We start from the raw sequence: 20,998 nt of genomic DNA, 5'->3' as shown, positions 1-20,998 counted from the left end.
CTTTTTTATAAGTATTAGTGGCAAGTAAAAAAATAATTTTAATAGTATTGCAGCGTAGAAGTAAGAACTTTATCAAGTTCAATTTTTTTTTTTTTTTAAATTTTTGAGACAGGGTCTCTTTCTGTCACCCTGGCTGGAGTACAGTGGCACAGTCATGGCTCACTCTGGCCTTGACTTTCCCAGGCACAGGTGATCCTCCCACGTCAGCCTCCCAAGTTGTGTGTCACCACACCCGGCTGGTTTTTGTATTTTTTTTGTAGAGATGAGGTTTTGCTGTGGTGCCCAGGTTGGTCTCGAACTCTTGGGCACAAGCGATTCACCCACCTTAGCCTTCCAAAGACCTGGGATCACACACGTGAGCCACTGCACCTGGCCTTAATTTTCATCTGAATTGATTTGTTGTTCTGTTGCGTGCGTCCTGGTGATCTGATGATGTTGGTAACATTGTCCTTTATGTTTTCTGGAAAAGTAACTGAATTAGTATGTCAGTGTAGTACTATCTGAAGAAATCTAAGAGCTATTAAAATGCTTAAAAATAAAATGATCAATTCTTCTTTTGTTCTCTTGACAGGATAATTGAAGCTATCTGCATAGGTTGGTTCACTGCAGAGTGCATCGTGAGGTTCATTGTCTCCAAAAACAAGTGTGAGTTTGTCAAGAGACCCCTGAACATCATAGATTTACTGGCAATCACACCGTATTACATCTCCGTGTTGATGACAGTGTTTACAGGCGAGAACTCTCAACTCCAGAGGGCTGGAGTCACCTTGAGGGTACTTAGAATGATGAGGATTTTTTGGGTGATTAAGCTTGCCCGTCACTTCATTGGTCTTCAGACACTCGGTTTGACTCTCAAACGTTGCTACCGAGAGATGGTTATGTTACTTGTCTTCATTTGTGTTGCCATGGCAATCTTTAGTGCACTTTCTCAGCTTCTTGAACATGGGCTGGACCTGGAAACATCCAACAAGGACTTCACCAGCATTCCCGCTGCCTGCTGGTGGGTGATTATCTCTATGACTACAGTTGGCTATGGAGATATGTATCCTATCACAGTGCCTGGAAGAATTCTTGGAGGAGTTTGTGTTGTCAGTGGAATTGTTCTATTGGCATTACCTATCACTTTTATCTACCATAGCTTTGTGCAGTGTTATCATGAGCTCAAGTTTAGATCTGCTAGGTATAGTAGGAGCCTCTCTGCTGAATTCCTGAATTAATGCATTGCAAATCAATTCTTGCATACACTTCATAGAAAGACCTGATGCTACTTCATATTTATGTGTTTCTTGCTGGGTGAGCACTGCAGTGGCATTGTCATCATCTTGGTAGGGTAAAAATTATCCTTCCCAGCCGAAGGGATAAAACAGTTTACTTATTATGGAGTAAATAGAATTGAGACTGCAAAGGAAGAATAATGACTCCTAGAGTAAACTTTTAGGACCTGGTTTTATTTGGACTTGTTTTCCCATTTCCTTGAATTATTACACATTTTTTAAAAATACCTTATTTGAACATTTTAAAACAGGTACAATTTTCCAAGTGTTTTTCCATCTTATGAATTCAGAAGCTTGGAACTTATAATGTTTTTTGTTTGAGAGTAACATTTTCATTTCTAAATGTTTTATAATTTCTCATATCAATGTCAGAAGTATCCTGGAAACATATGTCACATGCAGGAACTGTTTAACAAATACTTAAAAAATTTGGCCAAAATTTAAACTGTATAATAGAGCTAGATACAAGCAAGAATAGTATTTGAAAGACTTTTCCAGCATACTTCTCAATTCTTTGCTTTATTTTTGTGCCAATTATTCACCTTATTGTGCAGCTTCATGGAAGCTTGAGTATGTTCTCTCTTTTCCATTTTGGATTTATCTCTTTACTGAAATGACTCAAAAGGTATTTAAGAATTGATGAGAGCTTGTGTTGTTTAGCATCTTACTGGATAATATTTGAATTCATTGCTGTTCCTAGGTGATAACTGTCCTAATATTTAGATGTCCAAACAAGAATACTTCCAACATAAAAATTATAATAGGAATAATTTGAGATGACTCAATATTACAATCTCTTCTTCTCTTAACCTCTTCCCCCAAACACTAGAGGTTTAATAAGACTTATCAGATGAAAGGATATTTATATAGCCTTTTAGTACCAAAGTCATACTTATGTGTTGTCACTGGATTGTCATAAAAGGAAGAAATTAAATATTACTGTACTCTTAGTTGCTGTGTAGCTAAGTCAATTTTAAGCCAGTAAAAGCAATGGATACATAATTATTTGATCTGATCTTTAACCATTGTGAATCACAGCTACAGCAAAACTCTTCTTGTAAGAATATTGACTAATACGCCATGTTAATCTGGCTAGATTATTAGGACTAGGTAATGTAAAAGTGATGATTGTTTAGTAACTAAATTTTAGCAATAGGAGTTAGAATTTCGCTTTTTCAACCAGTTACCATAAAGAAGTTAGTGTATATATAAACACAAATAATTAGTGACAGATTCATAAAAAATGGAATGTTGTACACAGTAATTTTGTCAGGGGTAGAGAAGACAGGGATTGGGAAGTGGTGGGTAGGATGAAGGACCTGGATATATTTATCAAATAAAGGGTTACCAGAAGTGTTCATTAAAGGAATTGTAGCCATCATCTAGTTCAAACCTCAACTATTACAGATAGAAAATCAGGGCAGGAGAGGATATAATTGTGAAGGAGTCAGGGCTAACACCTGGATCTCCGGAAACCTAGCCTAGCAGTTTAATCTTCACACACCTCTGGGTTCTGAGAAAAGCCTGGAAAAATCACACTTCTTTGTCATTGTCATGCTGAGGTAATAATAGCAAAACTGTTTTCTTTTCCTTAATTTCCTTTCCTAAGCTTATGTAATACTTTGGCCATTAAATATCTTGCCTTATCTTCCCTACTACTGCTGGTATGCTATTTCTTACATACTCAAAAGAAATTCGATTATTTATTGTATATTTATTGTATTCTAACATAATTGAAATAAATGGCATGGATTTATTTTTTCTTACCTATTTGGATTAAAGCTTTGTGGTTCATGCAAACAATGTGCAGATGACAGCACCTCCATATTACTAATAAAAATATGATATCCATCAATTTTACTGGTACTGGGACCGCTTTATGTGAATATGTCCTATCTTCCCAAGTAAATTTTAACTGTCTTGAGAGCTGGGATCCTCTCTCATGCATACACCTTTATATCCCCGACAGTGTCTGTTACAGACTCGGGCACAAACAGTTGACTGATTTGAGGGGAGAAACTTCTGTGTGAAGAGACAAGGAGAAGCATACATCTATAGTTATATATATATATGTATGTGTGTGTGTGTGTATATATATATATATGGCATGTACATATGCAAATATACACACAGATTTCATACTACCCTTAGGTAACAAGTGTGAAATCTCTTGTTGGTGATTCCAGACTTTCCACAGGACCAATTTTCATAAAGAAGCATGTTGGATAAATGCTAGTGGCAGTTAAGCTACCCATTTATAAGGAGACGATGAGATGTGATAGAGTAGTTCATTCATAAATGAAAAAATATGTATTAGGGTTTTGTCTTCATGGATGTTATTTTTTTAGGAACAGCATTTTCTTGTAACTTTCCCAGAGTGTTACTACTTTTATCATTATTTGTTTATTTTTTTCTAGAGACAGAGTTCTGCTTGGTTGACCAGGCTGGAGTGCACTGGTGTGATCATAGCTCACTGCAGTCTCCAACTCCTAGGCTTAAGCAGTCCTCCCACCCCAGCCTCCCAAGTTGCTAGGACTATAGGTGTGCATCACCATGCTGGTTAATTTTTTTATTTTTATTTTTTTTGTGGAGATAGGGGTCTCACTATGTTGCCCAGGCTGGCCTCAAACTCCTGACCTCAAGCATTCCACCCACCTCAGCCTCCCAAAGCTCTGGGATTATGGGCATGAGACACTGTGCCTGGCCTGTTGCTGCTTTTTAAAAAAAACCCATTAAGTATCACTTCTTTCTTAGCTATACTTACAGACATCTCTTATAACTCAGTCTTCGTGGCAGAAATGTTTTCATTAATATCTATAGTGGTACCAGTAAGTCAGACATTATCCTAAATTAAAATACCCAAAGAGGAAAAAAGCCCTCATCTCTGAATCTTTAATCTGATTTTACCACACCTGAATTTACATGACTTGATCTAATCTGTAACTTGTTTTGTATTCTCTAAAATGGGATTTTTAGGATTACAAAAACAAAATTAGGGAATACATTAGAAAGTGAACAAATTCAAGACTTTTATTACTGTATTGTCATTGTTGCTAATTGAAACAGTTGCATTTGTTCTTGGGTTTTTTAGTTACTTATAACTACCCATTTGTAAGTTCGTACTTTCTGAAAAGTTATCTCCACAATGGCTGTCAATAAGTCAAAACAATTTTTCTCTTTTTAAACCTTTGTCCAGATGTCCTGTGATCTGGAAGAGGTGGAGATGGGGTTAATTTGGATGTTGGTGTTGGGAGAATTTTCCCTGTTGGCTTGGTATTTGCTAATAGCAGCTTATTTTCCTCTTTTTTTTTCTTTTTAAAGAAAATAGACAAAAAGATGCAAAACAATATTTGAAATATTAAAGCCTCAGGATAGAATTTCAGACATCCCTTCTGTCCACTTCACCTCTTTTCCATAGAAATGAAAAATAAAACATTGAAAGCTCCTAGCCCTGTATTACTATTCAGCTGTGTAACTCCAAACTTAATGCATAGTGTCATAGACTATTTCGAGTCCTCTGACTCTTCATAAATGTACATTCCCTTATGGTGTGCAATATACAATTCAATCAAACATAGTCTAATCATTTTATAGGGTCATAGGAAGTTGGAACTAAGGGGGTTGTGGAAACCTTCTGGTCTATTTTGGCCCAGTTGTGTGCCTTTTGTCCGATCCAAATGTTAGCAACCAGGGAACTCTGCTCCCAGTGGGTTGTAATTTAGCCATGGTCACTCTAGTGTCAGGTTAGGTCCCAGAAGCTTGATTTCCAGACTTTTGGCTTAGTACTCTGGATATACTTCCTTTAAGAATTTTGTAACTTTGGAATGCATGAAGGATTTCTTTTAAAAATATTTTCTCGGCCGGGCATGGTGACTCACGCCTGTAATTCCACCACTTTGGGAGGCTGAGGCAGGTAGATCACCTGAGGTCAGGAGTTCGAGACCAGCCTGGCCAACATGGTGAAAACCCATCTCTACTAAAAATACAAAAACTAGTTGGGCATCGTGGTGCCTGTAATCCCAGCTACTTGGGAGGCTGAGGCAGAAGAATCACTTGAACCAGGGAGGCAGAGGTTGCAGTGAGCCGAGATAGCACCTTTGTACTCCACCCTGGGTGACAAAAGTGAAACTCCATCTCAAAAAAAAAAAAAGAAAAATTTTTCTTTAGGGCTTTGGCGTTCCCCTTGTGTTTTCTTTTTCTTTCTTTCTTTTCTTTCTTTTTTTTTTTTAAGTTTGAATTAAGAAGCAATTATTGCCGGGCATGGTGGCTCATGCCTGTAATCCCAGCAGTTTGGGAGGCCAAGGTGGGTGGATCACTTGAGGTCAGGAGTTCAAAACCAGCCTGGCCAACATAGCAAAACCCTGTCTCTACTAAAAATACAAAAAATTAGCCAGGCTTGGTGACACATGAATGTAATCCCAGCTACGCAGAAGGTTGAGGCATGAGAATCACTTGAACCTGGGAGGTGGAGGTTCCAGTGAGCTGAGATCCACTGTATTCCAGCATGGGTGACAGAGGGAAACTCTCTCTCAAAAAAAAAATTATATATGTACAATAATATATAATCGACAGAGTTTATTTTTATGATAAAAATATAAAAGAGATATATATTGCTTTTAGAAGCCTTAGATGTCAAGAAGGAGGGCTTCAGACAAATGCATAAGGAACTCAGGTTTTCTGTAGAATTTTTAAAATTACCATATAGTTGTGCACCCATCCACATGTATACAAATAAGTACAGGTATTTGATAGTTGTCACTGCATTATTTAGGACATTCTCAGAACCAGGCTGAGAAATGAGAAATGTCAAGTAACATGGGTTGAAGCTTTAATGGAATGTTCTGGAAAGTTCCATTTTGGTCAGGAAAGGTTGCATCCATTTACTTCTCTGTTTGTTCAGCGTTTTTTCATATGGTGTTTCACTTCCTGGTTTTCCAGAGCCCATCTGCACTCAGAGGCCTGGGCATATCAGTTCTGCCTCTGAAAGTAGACTAATGATTTACTGCCTCATTTGCAGTGAGGCCTTCCATAAATTTGTGAAATGTCATCCAGAAGCATGATGATATTGTCCCATTCTGTGGTTAACGTATGCCCAAACTTTCAGATTTTTCTGGATCTTCCAAATATTCTCAATAAGTACTGGAGCTTTTGACTATTAGCATAAGCTCAATTGTCAGTTTACTGTTATTTGCTTAGAAAATTGAACTTGATAATCTGCATTTATGCTGTAATTTAAACAAATACATTTTAAGTAGCTTTGGTGGGAATTCTTTGGTTTATCTTTTAAAATATCAACAAGACTGTACCAAATGTAATAATAACATTTAGTACATGAAAGTGAAGGGAGAATGTTATTTGGCTTTTACCTACCAAGAGTAAGTGATTCTATGTTATTTATATCTGAAGTAGTGCTTTGGTGTACTTATTTATGCAGCACTGTATTAAAACTAAAACTAAAATTTCCTATAATTTTATATTAGATAGGATCACCCCGACTTCAGTTATTTGTGTTATTTGGAAATAATCCTATAGTTCTGCCCATGACAGAGTGGAGGCAGTTTGTAGTGTGTATTGGTTTGTTTTTGTTTTGTAGTAGAGACGGGGTCTCCCTATGTTACCGAGGCTGGTCTCAAACTCCTGGGCTCAAGCAATGACATTTGCTGTAGTAATATATGATGATTTGTTCAACTTAGGTATTGTTTTTCATCTGCATATTACAACCTCGATCTTATAACTCTGATAGAATTCCATGCTGTCTTTCTCTACAATATAGAGGACAAGATAATTTTACTTTCTTAGTAGAGAGTAATATTTATAGTTACAAATTCTAAGCTGTGATAAAAGTGGAACGTTTATTATGTGATTGAAGTGATACACTTTTTTGTTTTTTTTTTGGAGACAGAGTTTCACTCTTGTTGCTCAGGCTGGAGTGCAATGGCGCAATCTCAGCTCACTACAACCTCCACCTCCTGGGTTCAAACAATTCTCCTGCCTCAGCCTCCCAAGTAGCTGGGATTATAGGCGCCCACCATCACGCCCTGCTAATTTTTGTATTTTTAGTAGAGACGGCGTTTTGCCATGTTGGCCAGGCTTGTCTCGATCTCCTGACCTCAGGTGGTCTCTACCTCAGCCTCCCAAAGTGCTGGGATTACAGGAGTGAGTCAGCGCACCTGGCCCACATATTTATTTTTTAAAACCATACCTATGTCAGTGCTGTTTGGTAAAATAAAATAAAAAATTAAACCATACCCACGCTTTTATACTATATACTCTGAAGTAAAATGGAAATCATAAAATCTGTGTAAGGCTTAGCTTTCAGATCTATGTGAAGGTTGTTTATTTTTGTTCCTAGGACAGAGGTGGAAACTTCAGATGTTTTGCTTTGAGATAAACTGCTTAATCTCGTACCTATATTTTTTATTCAGTAATTCTTACCATTTGGAAGGCTCTTAAAAACAATAAATAATACAAATCATATACATATTCTAGTTTTAAAGTTAGAATGATGGGTCATGGTTGCTTTCTTTCTAAGATTTGACTTATATTAATTTAATGAAAACCACTTTTTATTAGATTCCTAGTTAACCCTGTTTGAAAAGATCAGAAACTAGGCACACATATATTTGTGTGTCTTTTTCTTAAATATATTTTTTAATGTATGCATCTTTTTGTGCTGTAGTACGAGGTAGAGATAGGAACAGTATGGCATGTAAGAAATAATTAGGTACACCCCACTTCATGTAATAGGTGAGTTTCTAGACATTCGTATGGGAAAAAAGGGTTGTAAATGTCTCCATATTTTATACAATGATAGATATGTACAGGAACTCAATTGGGAAATATAACCTGTTTGTCACCCTTCTGTTGTGTTATCAATCATCCCCTAAAGGAAATTTTAAAAAATATTTCATTTTTCATGCATGTATCAAAGAGCAAGTTCTTTTGAGAAGGGCATTCTTGTATAAGGGTCAAAACAGAATCAGATTTTATTAAAAAGCCAGTATGTGTAAAATCAGATTTGAGGAATTATAATGTTTGACCTAAGGATGAGGAATTTTGTCAACTGAGAAAGTGTGGTTTTTATGGTCCTCACAAAAGTTTTCTAAGGGGTAGCTGGGATGATAGATGGATACCTTCTTTTTATTCCCTGTTCTAGCTCTTTTCTGCTTTGCCCTTTCTCAGTTCAGCGACTCACACTCTATTCTGTTTAATCCCACACAAGTGAGTGTTAAGCATGTCTTCACCGTGCCAAGAGGCAACTGAGTGGCCAGAGAAGGAAATGAGGGTAGTTCCTGGGTACATGACTACCTTGACCAGTCAGTGTTGTTGGCACTGTGGCTCTGTAGACAAGCTTTAGTCTATCTAGGAAGAGTTTTTAGGGAAGTTTAAAAATGGAACTAAATAAATATGGGGTGGTCCTAACAATGCGTTTTTTTTAAAAAAAATGAGATATAATTCATATGCCATAAAATTTGTTATCTTAAAATGTACAGTTCTATGGTTTTTAATATATTTATAGAGCTATATAACCATCACCACTATCTAACCCCAGAACATTGTCATGTACCCTGTGCCCATTAGCAGTCACTACCCATTTCCACTCCACCCATCCCCTGGCAACCACTAATCTACTTTCTGTCTCTGTGGATTTGCCTGTTCTGGACATTTCATATAAATGGAGTCATATGATATGTGGCCGACCTTTTGTGTCTGCCTTCTTTCACCTCGTGTCATGTTTTCAAGGTTCATCCATGTTGTAGCATGTATCAGTACATCATTCCTTTTTATGACTGAATAATATTTCCTTGTATGGGTAGATTGCATTTTGTTTATCCATGCCTAAGTTGATGGACACTTGTCTTGTTTCTACTTTTTGAGTGTTATGAATAATGCTGCTATGACATTCATGTACAAATTATCATGTGGACACAGGGTTTCTTTTTCTCTTGGATATAAACCTAGGAGTGGAATTGCCAGGTTAGATGCTAATGTTTAACTTTTTGAGGAGCTGCCAAACTGTTTTCCAAAGCAGCTGAGCAATTTGATTCCCACCAGCAATGTGTGAGGGTTCCAGTTTCTCCACATCCTCCCCAACTCTTGTTGTTTTCCTTTTTAAAAATAATAGCCATCACAGTGGGTATGACATGGTTATCTCCCTGTGGTTATGACTTGCATTTGCCTAATGACTAATGCTGTTGGTCGTCTTTTCATCTATTCTTTGGAGAAATGTCTACGTTTAAACCCTTTGCCTTTAAAAAAATAGGTTTTTAAAAAATTTGTTGGATTTTAAGAGTTGTTTATTCTGGATACTAGATCCTTATCAAATGTACGATTTGCAAATATTTTCTTTTATTCTGAGGGTTGTCTTTTCACTTTCTTAGTGGTATGTATCATTTGCAGCACACGTTTTAAATTTTGATGTAGCCCAATTTATCTGTTTTTTTCTCTTGTCTCTTGCTTCTGGTGTCATGTCTAATAAACTAAAGGTCATGAAGATTTACTCCTATGTGTTTTCTTAAGAATTTTATTTTATTTTATTTTTTGAGATGAAGTTTCGCTCTTGTCGCCCAGGCTGGAGTGCAGTGCAATGGTGCGATCTCGGCTTACTGCAAACTCCGCCTCCCAGGTTCAAGCGATTCTCCTGCCACAGCCTCCTGAGTAGCTGGGATTACAGGCATGTGCCACCATGCCTGGCTAATTTTTGTATTTTTAGTAGAGACAGGGTTTCACTATGTTGGCCAGGGTGGTCTCAAACTCCTGACCTCAGGTGATCCACCCGCCTTGGCCTCCCAAAGTACTGGGATTACAGGTGTGAGCCACTGTGCCCGGCCCTGTTTTCTTTTAAGAGTTTTATAGTGTTAATGCCTGTCTTTAGGTCTCTGATACATTTTGAGTTAATTTTTGCATATGTTATGAAGTAGGAGTCCAGTTTTATTTATTTATTTTTTGCATGTAGATATCCAGTTGTTGAAAAGATCAGTCTTTCCCCATGTAATGGTATTGGCACTTTTGTCAAAAATCAATTGACCATAGATGTGTGGGTTTATTTCTAGACTCTCAATTCTATTCTAGTGATCTGTGTGTCGATTTTTATGCCAGAACAACACAAAAGATTGTGTCTTTGTAGTAAGTTTGGAAATCAGGAAGTATGAGTCTCTCTTCCTTTTTTTTTTTTGAGATGGAGTTTCACTCTTGTTGCCTAGGCTGGAGTGCTGCGGTGTGATCTCGGCTCACTGCAACCTCTGTCTCCCAGGTTCAAGCAGTTCCATTTTAAAAATTATTTTGGCTATTCCGGGTCCCTTGTGTTTCTTTGTTTCTTTTTTATTATCTTTTTTTCTTTCTCTCTCTCTCTTTTTTTTTTTTTTTTTGAGATAGTGTCTCACTCCAGCTCAGGCTGGAGTGCAGTGCTGCGATCATAGCTCACCACAACCTTAACCTCTTCCTGGGCTCAAAGGATCTTCCCATCTCAGCCTCCTGAGCAGCTGGAAGCACAAGCATGTACCGCCATGTCTAGCTAATTAAAAAAAATTTTTTTTTTGTAGAGATAGGGTCTCCCTGTGTTGCTCGGGCTGGTTTTGAAATCCTGGGCTCAAGCAATCCTTCCACCTTAGCATCTCAAAGTATTGAGATTGCAGGTGTAGGCTATAGTGCCTGGCCATTCCTTGTATTACTCTAGGAATTTTAGGATTGGTGTGTCCATTTCTGCAAAAAAATTTAGTTGGAATTTTGATAGTGAATACATTGAATCTGTAGATAAATTAGAGGAGTAGCATCTTATTCATATTGTCTTCTAATCTATGAGTATGAGGTGCCTTTCGATTCACTTAGGTCTTCTTTAATTTCTTTTTTTTTTTTTTTCTTTTTTTTTTTGAGACGGAGTCTCGCTCTGTCGCCCAGGCTGGAGTGCAGTGGCCGGATCTCAGCTCACTGCAAGCTCCGCCTCCCGGGTTTACGCCATTCTCCTGCCTCAGCCTCCCGAGTAGCTGGGACTACAGGCGTCCGCCACCTCGCCCGGCTAGTTTTTTGTATTTTTTAGTAGAGACGGGGTTTCACCGTGTTAGCCAGGATGGTCTCGATCTCCTGACCTCGTGATCCGCCCGTCTCGGCCTCCCAAAGTGCTGGGATTACAGGCTTGAGCCACCGCCTTTAATTTCTTTCAACAATGTTTTGTAGTTTTCAGTGTACAAGCCTTGCATTTGTTTGGTTTAACTTACTCCCAAGTATTTTATTTTTGTGACTGCAGTCCAAAGGCCAGAGAGCCTGGAATTCTGATGTGCAAGGGTAGGAGAAGAGTGTCCCCAGCTCTAAGGGAAAGAGAAGAAATTACCTTTTCTTTGTCTTTTTTGTTCTGTCTGGTCCTTCAGCCAATTTTTTTTTTGTTTTGCTTTGTTTTGTTTTGTTTTGAGATGGAGTTCTGCTCTGTCACCCAGGCTGGAGTACAGCGGCACCTGTACTCCAGCCCTCTGTACTCCAGCAGCTCACTGCAACCCCACCTCTCGGGTTCAAGCGATTCTCCTGCCTCAGCCTCTCAAGTAGCTGGGATTACAGGGGTGTGCTACCATGCCTGGCTAACTTGTATTTTTAGTAGAGACAGAGTTTCACCATGTTGGCCAGGCTGGTCTTGAACTCCTGACCTCAAGTGATATGCCCGCCTTGGCCTCCCAAAATGCTGAAATTACAGACATTAGCCACCACCCCGGCCCTTCAACCAACTGGATGGTGGCTGCCCACATTGATGGTAGATCTTCCCCACTCAGCCCACCGACTCACACACCAATCTCTGGAAACACCCTCACAGATATACCCAGCAGTAATAATTTACCTGTTCTCTAGCTATTCCTTAATCTAGTCAAGTTGACACCTAAAATTAACCATCATACTTGTTGAATGCTTTATTAGCTCTAATAGTTATTTAAGGATTCTTTAGGGTTTTCTATATATAAGATCATGCCATCTGCAACTGGAGATAATTTTATTTCTTTCTTTTCAATCTGGGTATCTTACTTCTTTCTCTTCTAATTGCCCCAGTTAGAACTTACAGTACAATGTCAAATAGAAGTGGACATCTTGGCCTTTTTCCTGATCTTGGGGGAAAAATTCCAGTCCTTCATTGCTAAGTATGATGTTAGTTGTGGGTTTTTCCATAGATTCCCTTTACTTGGTTGAGGAAGTATCCTTCTATCCCTGGTTTGTTGAGTGTTTTTATCATAAAAGCGTATTGGATTCTGAGTTTTAATGAAAAAATGGACAGACTTCGTGAGTTGAGTTATTGTACTGTCTATATCAGGAAATACATTTTGTTGAAGTGAGTTTTAAAATCTCTACAATAGATTTACCAAGTCAAAGCCATAGAAGTACTTGTTGATGGTTTTTAAACAGTTCTTCAATTGGTATATATTTAATGGTTTCTAAGTTCATTAAACTGTTTCTCTTCATTAACCCAAGTTAATTTCGGTTTGCGTTCACTTGCCTAAAGATACAGAGACACAGAGACATGAGAGAGAAAAGATTACTTGCTTCTGTTGGTTGGTTTGTTGTAATGCCTGTTTATTACCTGACCTCATGCTTCTCAAACTCAGTTATTTCAGGTTCCTTGGAGAATGCTGGAGGTTGTGGATACAAGGTGCCTCTGTGTCCTTGAATTGTCAATGTTAGAGTTCTTTCAGTTCTCTTCCTTTACCTATCTTGTGAATATTTTGGTAGAAGAGCTGACAAACAGCTCTGAATTTCTGGGAACTGGATTTCCTGACAGTGTTTAATCCTATCTTTCCATAGTACTTACAGTAAGCACAAGTACCACTGAATTACTGGGATGGAGGAGGTATTCCAAACACAAGACTTGATGGTTCATTAACCTTCAGCATTGCCCTAGGAAAAGTTTTGGGTTTTCTTGTTGCTGTTGTTGTTGTTGAATTTTAATCTTTTGTGTGCACAAAGCAGGAGCATTTGCCTAACAAGTGTCACTTCTGTGCTGGGCACTGTGGGGTATACAGAGATGACTATCAACTGGCTTCGCCCTGACAAATACGCTCTGAGAGATCCTTGTACTTGCAAAAAGCCCTTGAAAGACCCATTCTGAGGGTCCTTTACACTAATACTAAGCCCAGATTTTTTTTTTTTTTTTTTGGACAGAGTCTTGCTCTGTCACCCAGGCTAAAGTGCAATGGCATTATCTTGGCTCACTGTAACCTCTGCCTCTCGGGTTCCAGTGATTCTCCTGCCTCAGCCTCCCGAGTAGCTGGGATTACAGGCATGCGCCACCACACCTGGCTAATTTTCTGTATTTTTATTAGTGATGGGGTTTTGCCGTGTTGACCAGGCTGGTCTCGAACTCATGACCTCAGGTGATCCGCCCACCTTGGCCTCCCAAAGTGTTGGGGTTAAAGGCAGAAACCACTATGCCCAGCCCTAAGCCCAGATTTTTAAATGTAATTCATCATGATGAGTGTAATCATTGTGAAATTCCTTTAGGGAATTATGTTACTAAAATCAGTGGAGGAAAAGCTTAATATTATCTGTAAGCAACATTTCCTCAAATGGTTGGAAGCTCACTTGTGAGTTTTCCGGTTTTGACTAACTTTTCATAGATAGAGCCCCACTGGCATTTTTTCATGAGTAATATTTCTAATGTAGTTTTTGACTGAATACTTACAATTCTCTAATTTTGTACATATGCCCCAAAGGCCTTTGGTTAATGGCCACATTTTAAATAAATCTTGTGAATGTTCTAGGCAAATATTAATCTTCAATGCAAATGTGTATATCAAACCTAATGGAGTTATGATCTAAGATTTTGGGCACACTACATTTTTAATGTTACATATTTATTTAAAATGTTCAGGGAAAAAAAGGCTTTCAAAGAGAGATGTACTTTGTCATAACTGTAAAATAAATGTATTCAGTGCTATTCATAACAACTATTCTTAGGAATAGCAGGATCCCCAATTATTAGTCATTGGCTGCTTGAGTAATGGCTACAACTCCTAAAATTTATAGAGTAATGAAAATTATAGCAACTTTTTCATTAAAAATGTACTAATGTTTTATAATTCTTTCTTTCTTTTTTTTTTTTTTTTTGAGACAGGGTTTCGCTTTGTCTGCCCAGGCTGGAGTACAGTGGCACGGTCTTGGCTCACGGCAACCTCTGCCTCCCAGCTCAAGTGATTTTCATGTCTTAGCCTCCCGAGCAGTTGGGATTACAGGTGTGTGTACACCCAGCTAATTTTTGTAATTTTAGTAGAGATGGGGTTTCACCATGTTGGTCAGGCTAGTCTCAAACTCCTGGCCTTAAGCGATCCGCCCACCTCAGCCTCCCAAAGTTCTGGGATTACATGTGTGAGCCACCACTCCTGGCCTAAAAATCAGTCTTTTATTTTTGCTTAATACTTTTTTTGGTTTGGTTTTTTTGTTTGTTTTGTTTTTTTGAAACAGAATCTCACATGGTGGCCCAGGCTAGAGTGCAGCAGCATGATGATGACTCACTGCAGCCTCGACCATCTGGGCTCAAGTGATCCTCCCACCTCAACCTCCCAGGTGGCTGGGACTACAGGTGCGTACCACCACACCTGGCTAATTTTTAATTTTTTTTGTACAGACAAGGGCTAACTATGTTGCCCAGGCTGGTCTTAAACTCCTGGGCCCAAGTGATCTTCCTGCCTTGGCCTCTCAAAGTGCCGGGATTACGGGCATGAGCCACCATACCTGGCCTGCTTAATATGCTTAATATTTTTAAGTATTTTGAAAATAAACCTCTGATCCTAGTTGGTTAGCTTATTTATTTATTTAATTTTAAGACAGTCTCTGTTGCCCAGCCTGGAGTGCAGTGGCACGATCACAGCTCATTGTAGCCTCGACCTCCTGGGCTCAAGCAATCCTCCCACCTCAGCCTCCCAAGCAGCTAGGACTACAGGCGTGCACCATGACGCTCAGCTAATTTTTAAAAATTTTTGTAAAGATGAGGTCTCACTGTGTTGCCCAGGCTGGTCTTGAACTCCTGAACTCAAGTGATCTGCCTGCCTTGGCCACCCAAAGTGCTGGAATTACAGGCATGAGCTACTGTGTCTGCCCCCCTAGTTGGTTATCTTAATAAAATTTGCTTAGAGAAAAAAAATTATAGCCAGCAGTCTCTCAAAAATGTATCTTTCTCTCTGTATTTATAGACTCATTAGTTACAGGAAAACACGGGTCACTGGAGGTAATGGAGTGATTATTGTAAGGACACAAGAGCAGCTGCCTGGCTGAGTCTGGTGGTTCTGTTCTCTTTCCTCCTCCCTCTCAGGGTCTGGCATCACTCTCACCTGCATTGTATCTCTTCTTTTCCCATATCTTCTCTACTTGAGGTCCACTGGTTGATTCTCTTTGTACTTTCCATCTTCAGATTCCAGAGTAGCATTAGCTGAGTCTTACCATCACCTGGGTTGGGGAGAGGTTTTACAAGCTAGGCTCCCTGCCCTGGGGGAAGCAGTTTTTTTGGGTGAGGTGATTGCTGTGGGCAGAGCAGTTTCTTTTAGAAGGAAGTGTTGGAAGTACCATCCTATGGTCCACAAAGACTGTGCAGAGTCACACCCTGGCCCACCATGTTAATGAAATTTTGCTGATTCGACATGACGAGAAAGAAGTAGCAAGTACTTAGATGTCACAGTGATTGACCTGTCTGGTATACTCAATAGGAGAAAATGAATTTTACTGTAAGCTCAAATTGCTGTTGGGATTAGCCACAGTTATAACAAAAATGAATCGTTCTGTGGGCAGAGGCCATGGCTGATTTGTGGCAGTCTCTAGAAGGGTGAGTGTTTGAATTGAAGTCATTGGCATGTTCAGCTAATTACTAAATAAGCAGATTTCTAGATCTCTTCAAATAAAGGAGCATCTATCTTGGTATTTACATTTAGAGTTCCTCTCCCCTTATACCACATTCTTCCCCCAACTGTTAGGACATTTTTGCAAAGGAGCAACTCTGTGAGATTGGCACACGAGGGTGCTTCTTGCCTGTTTTTTTTTTTTTTTTTTTTCTTTTTGAGATGGAGTCTTATTCTGTCGCCTAGGCTGGAGTATAGTGGCATGATCTTGGCTCACTGCCACCTCCCCATCCTGGGTTCAAGTGATCCTCCTCCCTCAGCCTCCCAAGTAGCTGGGGTTACAAGAGTGCACCACTACACCTGGCTGATTTTTGTATTTTTAGTAGAGATGGGGTTTCACCATGTTGGCCAGGCAGGTTTTGAACTCCTGACCTCAAGTGATCTGCCCACCTTAGCTTCCCAAAGTGCTGGGATTACAGGCACAAGCCACCACACCTAGCCTCGTGCTTGTTTCTGCAGGAATCAGCAGGAGACCCCATAACCAGTGACACCTGACATCACTGTGGAAGTGGTATTTGAGTTGTGGATCTTTCTGGTTACTTTGTATGCAGCTGTTTTAATGTTTATTGTTATGATTTATTAAGCTAGCTAGTCTTTTTGAATCCCCTTTTGTTTCCCTTCTTTTGATCTAATTTGGAAATGGAATAAGCAATTCCTACCAAACTTCCCATTAGAAGAACATTTTCCTAGAGTACTTGATTCAATTATTAGGTGAAAATAATTAGAGTTTTTTTCTCTTAATGTCACTGAGAGTTTGGTAGAGGAAATGAGTGCAGTAATTGTCAAACTTTTTCTTTTCTTTTTTTTTTTTTTTTCGAGACAGGGTCTCTTTCACCCAAACTGGAGGGCAGTGGCACAATCTTGGCTCACCGCAACCTCTGCCTCCCAGGCTCAGGCGATTCTCCTGCCTCAGCCTCCTGAGTAGCTGAGATAATAGGCGTGCGCCACTATCGTCTGTCTAATTTTTGTATTTTTAATAGAGATGGGGTTTCACGATGTTGGCCAGGCTGGTCTCGAACTCCTGACCTCAAATGAGCCACCTGCCTCGGCCTCCCAAAATGCTGGGATTACAGACGTGAACCACCATGCCTGGGCTAAACTTAAAAACAAAATCTACCTTGTTAATAGTTCATATATGGGATGATGAATACTTTCTATTTTCATTTTAAGGAAAATATTTTGAACATGAATTCAGTTAGCACTGAATGTCATTGCATCAGACAATTCAATAATTAAAAATACATAGACACTATAAGTCTTTGGACTAGAGCATAAATCTGGAGTACATTTTTTCTACTTTTTGTAGTAGTTAATTATTTTTTCCTTTTAGGGCCCCAAACTGATGGCTTACATGTTAATGTACCAAATGGTCTATGACTTAGATTTGTATTATCCTTCATTTTAGAAAGCCATTGACTTGAAATCTCCAAAGATAAACTTTTAGGCCATTTTTAACTTGAAAGTGAAGAACAGATTTACTTTTGTAAAGGTAACAGAATGTAGATTTTTAACATATATTATGAATACCAAGTAATGGATTATATTCTATTTATTGATGTAAAGAATAATGTATGTCTGTTTTGCACTAAAAAGTATCTTATGCATTCAACCATTTTTATACAACGATAGTTCTGTTTTATGTTGAAATAATTTTTTTTTTTTTTTTTGAGACAGGATCTCACTCTGACGCCAGGCTTGAGTCCAGTGGCTAGATAATGGCTCACTGCAGCCTCAACCTCCTGGGCTCAAGTGATCCTCCCACCTCAGCCTCCCAAGTAGCTGGGACTACAGGCACATGCCATGACACCCAGCTAATTTTTGCATTTTTTTATAGAGTCGGGGTTTCGCCATGTTGCCCAGGGTGGTCTCAAACTCCTGGGCTCAAGCAAATCCACCTGCCCCAAACTCCCGAAGTGCTAGGATTACAGGCATGAGCCACCACTCCCTGTCAGGAAACATTTTTATTTGATGCATTTTAAATTTGATTTTTAGCTTAAGTTTGATCAATAAACTAACCACATGACTATCCCTCGCGAGACCAAGATCTTGTTCTTTAGTTTCAGAATACCTTGAATTTTGGTGCACATTTTTGCTATTTTCAGAAAATACGTCGAAGTAGCCTTATATCAAAGGTAGCCTTATATGGAGAGCCTTATGCAAAGATATTAGAGTATTTAATTTCTAGTATTTTTTCTAGAATTGAGAATCTCGGTTATTTCTGAGCATATAAGAACTTTGAGAAGAGTTCTCTAGTTATGGGTAAAATATATTAAGTACATTGAGAATGTCTTTACATTTTCTGACATTTGTACTTATATTGAGTAAAGTTATACCTCAGTTTCTTGGTTGATACTGTCATATGATAAAATTAATCAATGGATAAATTGCTGTGTATGTCTGTGATAAAGATACTTGCCTTAAAATAGAACACTTCTGTCTTGCAAACAGTTTATGGTCAAATTGCGTTTTCAGTTACTGCTCTTTCTGTGCACCTGGTGAATGCAAGTCTGATAAAGTCCCTGGATGTAAGAAAGAAGATGAAATGTCTTTTCATTGTTAATTATCTGCACCTGGATTAAAAAGTGTTTTCAACATGTAAAGATTTTATGGAAAAAATTAATACGTGTGTGTTGTTTGACTTTTACTGCTAAAGACAGCAAGTGATTGAACAGATAAAATATGTATTGGTTTTAACCACTATTTTTATTGACCCTATCCTCAATGACAGTAGTTATTTAATTGTGTGTCAGTTTTAGTATTTTCACTGTATATACATAACTACTGTCAACTGTCATCCTTAATGGCCATTGTATATGTCATGGAAGGATCAGATGTACTGTATCAACCAATGGGGAAGATAATGTGGATAGAAAAGATTGTATTATCATTTGGGATTTACGGTAATAATTATATTGTTTGGTAGCTGTTTTAGGAATGATGGTTTAAATGGACATAGCTTTTATTTTCTAATAAAAAGATGTCAAATCAGCTCAATTTATGTGACGTTTTCTATTTTAATATGGGATTATTAAAGTATGCAGTCATTTGGGTCATAACTTTCCTCATTCAGCTGTGTTACTTAGTATTTGTCAGACCTTTAATAGTATCTTTAAATGGGCATCAAATATTTTATTTATTTGTGATTGGAGCTTTTTACCATCTTCAGTTCTTAAGGAAATAATATTTTATAAAAATTAACTTTGTTATAAGTATGTTGTATGCACATCTGAAAAAAGTCTGTACAGCTTGAACATTTGAATAGTTAATAAATTTTGACTTTGAGAACCACCTACAGCTGATACATGATACATGCTACTATCTGTTGCATCAACTTCGTTAATCTGTGTACAGTAGTTCATTCTTAGTGGACTTACTTCCCTTTTGTTCTGAACCAAAACTTCACTTTGCAATAAATTACTGGTGAATGAAGCACAAAGATGTCTCCTGGAGGTGACAATGTCTCTGTTGGTCAGGTGGCCTTGAATCAGTCATTTGATCTTCTTTGACCTGCTTTCGTATTCTATTTTACCTCCCTTTTAATTATTCTTCTTCTCCGTGGTAAGAATATAATTAATCAACGCGAGGCAAGTTTCCAGGTGATGATGATGGGTACCCATAGGCACGTAGTACATGTTGAGTTGAATAAAAATCTTGGAAATTATACCTTCTATACTGCTGTTTGTTTATAGTATATTCTCAGTTACAAAGATGCCTGCCAGCCCCTTTCAGTTCTCCTAGTAAAAAGACGACATGATCCTCCTCCCACTCCCCATTATCCCTCTATTTCTCTTCTGCCCGAACTCTACACCCCAAATCCCCACTTCCAGGAGGAAGTAATTCCTGATTTGATTTTTTTTTTTTTTTTTTTTGAGACGGAGTCTCGCTTTGTCGCCCAGGTTGGAGTGCAGTGGCGGGACCTTGGCTCACTGCAGCCTCTGTCTCCCGGGTTCAAGTGATTCTCGTGCCTCAGCCTCTCCAGTAGCTGGGACTACAGACGCGCCACCACGCCCGGCTAATTTTTTTTTTTCAGTAGAGTCAGGTTTTCGCCATGTTGGCCGGGCTGGCTGATTTGATATTCTTGCGTGACAGTGGCCCAGCGGTGGAGCAGCTGCCTTCAGACCCCTTGACCCGGTGGCGCTTCCGCCCTGCCGGAAGCACCTTGTGTGGCCCTACCAACAGCATGGCGGCTGCATCCCCAGGAAGCAGGCCCACAGCGCCAGGAGGGGGTTTCCTGAGGACAGAGGCCCTTGTTGTCCTGATTGTCGCAGCAGGCCCTGTCGATGGAGTTAACTGTGAAATTCACCCTTTCAGAGATGGATGCAAGGACTTCTGAGGGCGGAGAAGTAGGTACCTTCCTGGATAGCTGTGGAGCCAGGGCCCTGCATTTCCCTTTGGCGTCTCTGCTGACTGAGATGTGAAGCAGTCGGCCCAGGTACCGAGAAGAGGTTTCCTTTGATTTATTGCTATTAAAGTTGTTGCTTTGAGAGCTGGGCATAAACCATAAAAACAGTGGGGAATCACAAGAAATTTGTGATAATTGCATTTAAGACAGGAACCCATTCGTCAGGTAACACTTATGTGCTGTTAATCAGAGCAATGGTTTCTAAGCCACAGGGTTTGCTTCTCATCTGAGTTCTTCTTTATATTTTATTTTTGGAACTAATCAGGTTTTTGTTTTCTTTTAGGGAAAAATAATAGCAAATGTCAGACTGAACATTATGTGGTTGGATTATTTTCACAAATGTAAAAGAATTAAAAGCCAGCGTGCATGGTTGAACTTTTGGATACCTGAGAAGATAATTAATGTTTTGGGTATTTTTTTTTAAAAGGGATGGAGGGGGAATTTTCATAGTCTTTCCCCAACCC

The 20,998-nt window shown here is 38.9% G+C and overlaps 1 protein-coding gene and 1 non-coding gene across 3 annotated transcripts in view; one reads left to right on the top strand and one right to left on the bottom strand.

The window, feature by feature from the left end:
• Positions 1-19,120, top strand: part of LOC105464920 (potassium voltage-gated channel modifier subfamily G member 3) — a 73,390-nt gene extending 54,270 nt beyond the window's left edge. For both annotated transcript variants that reach the window (XM_011713052.2, XM_011713051.2), the window contains exon 2: positions 572-19,120. In XM_011713052.2, the coding sequence (XP_011711354.1) occupies positions 572-1,217 (646 nt within the window). In that variant the 3' untranslated portion in view covers positions 1,218-19,120. The remainder of the gene's footprint in view (positions 1-571) is intronic.
• On the bottom strand, positions 4,637-4,696 carry LOC112423739 (small nucleolar RNA SNORD75). Its single transcript, XR_003014300.2, has one exon. It is a non-coding gene; the product is annotated as a small nucleolar RNA SNORD75 (small nucleolar RNA).
• Positions 19,121-20,998: the final 1,878 nt, after the last annotated feature.

Source organism: Macaca nemestrina, chromosome 13 (genome assembly GCF_043159975.1).
Source record: "Macaca nemestrina isolate mMacNem1 chromosome 13, mMacNem.hap1, whole genome shotgun sequence".
NCBI classification, from domain to species: Eukaryota; Metazoa; Chordata; class Mammalia; order Primates; family Cercopithecidae; genus Macaca; species Macaca nemestrina.
The sequence above is the reverse complement of the archived record's forward strand: the minus strand, read 5'-3'. Positions and strand labels throughout refer to the sequence as shown.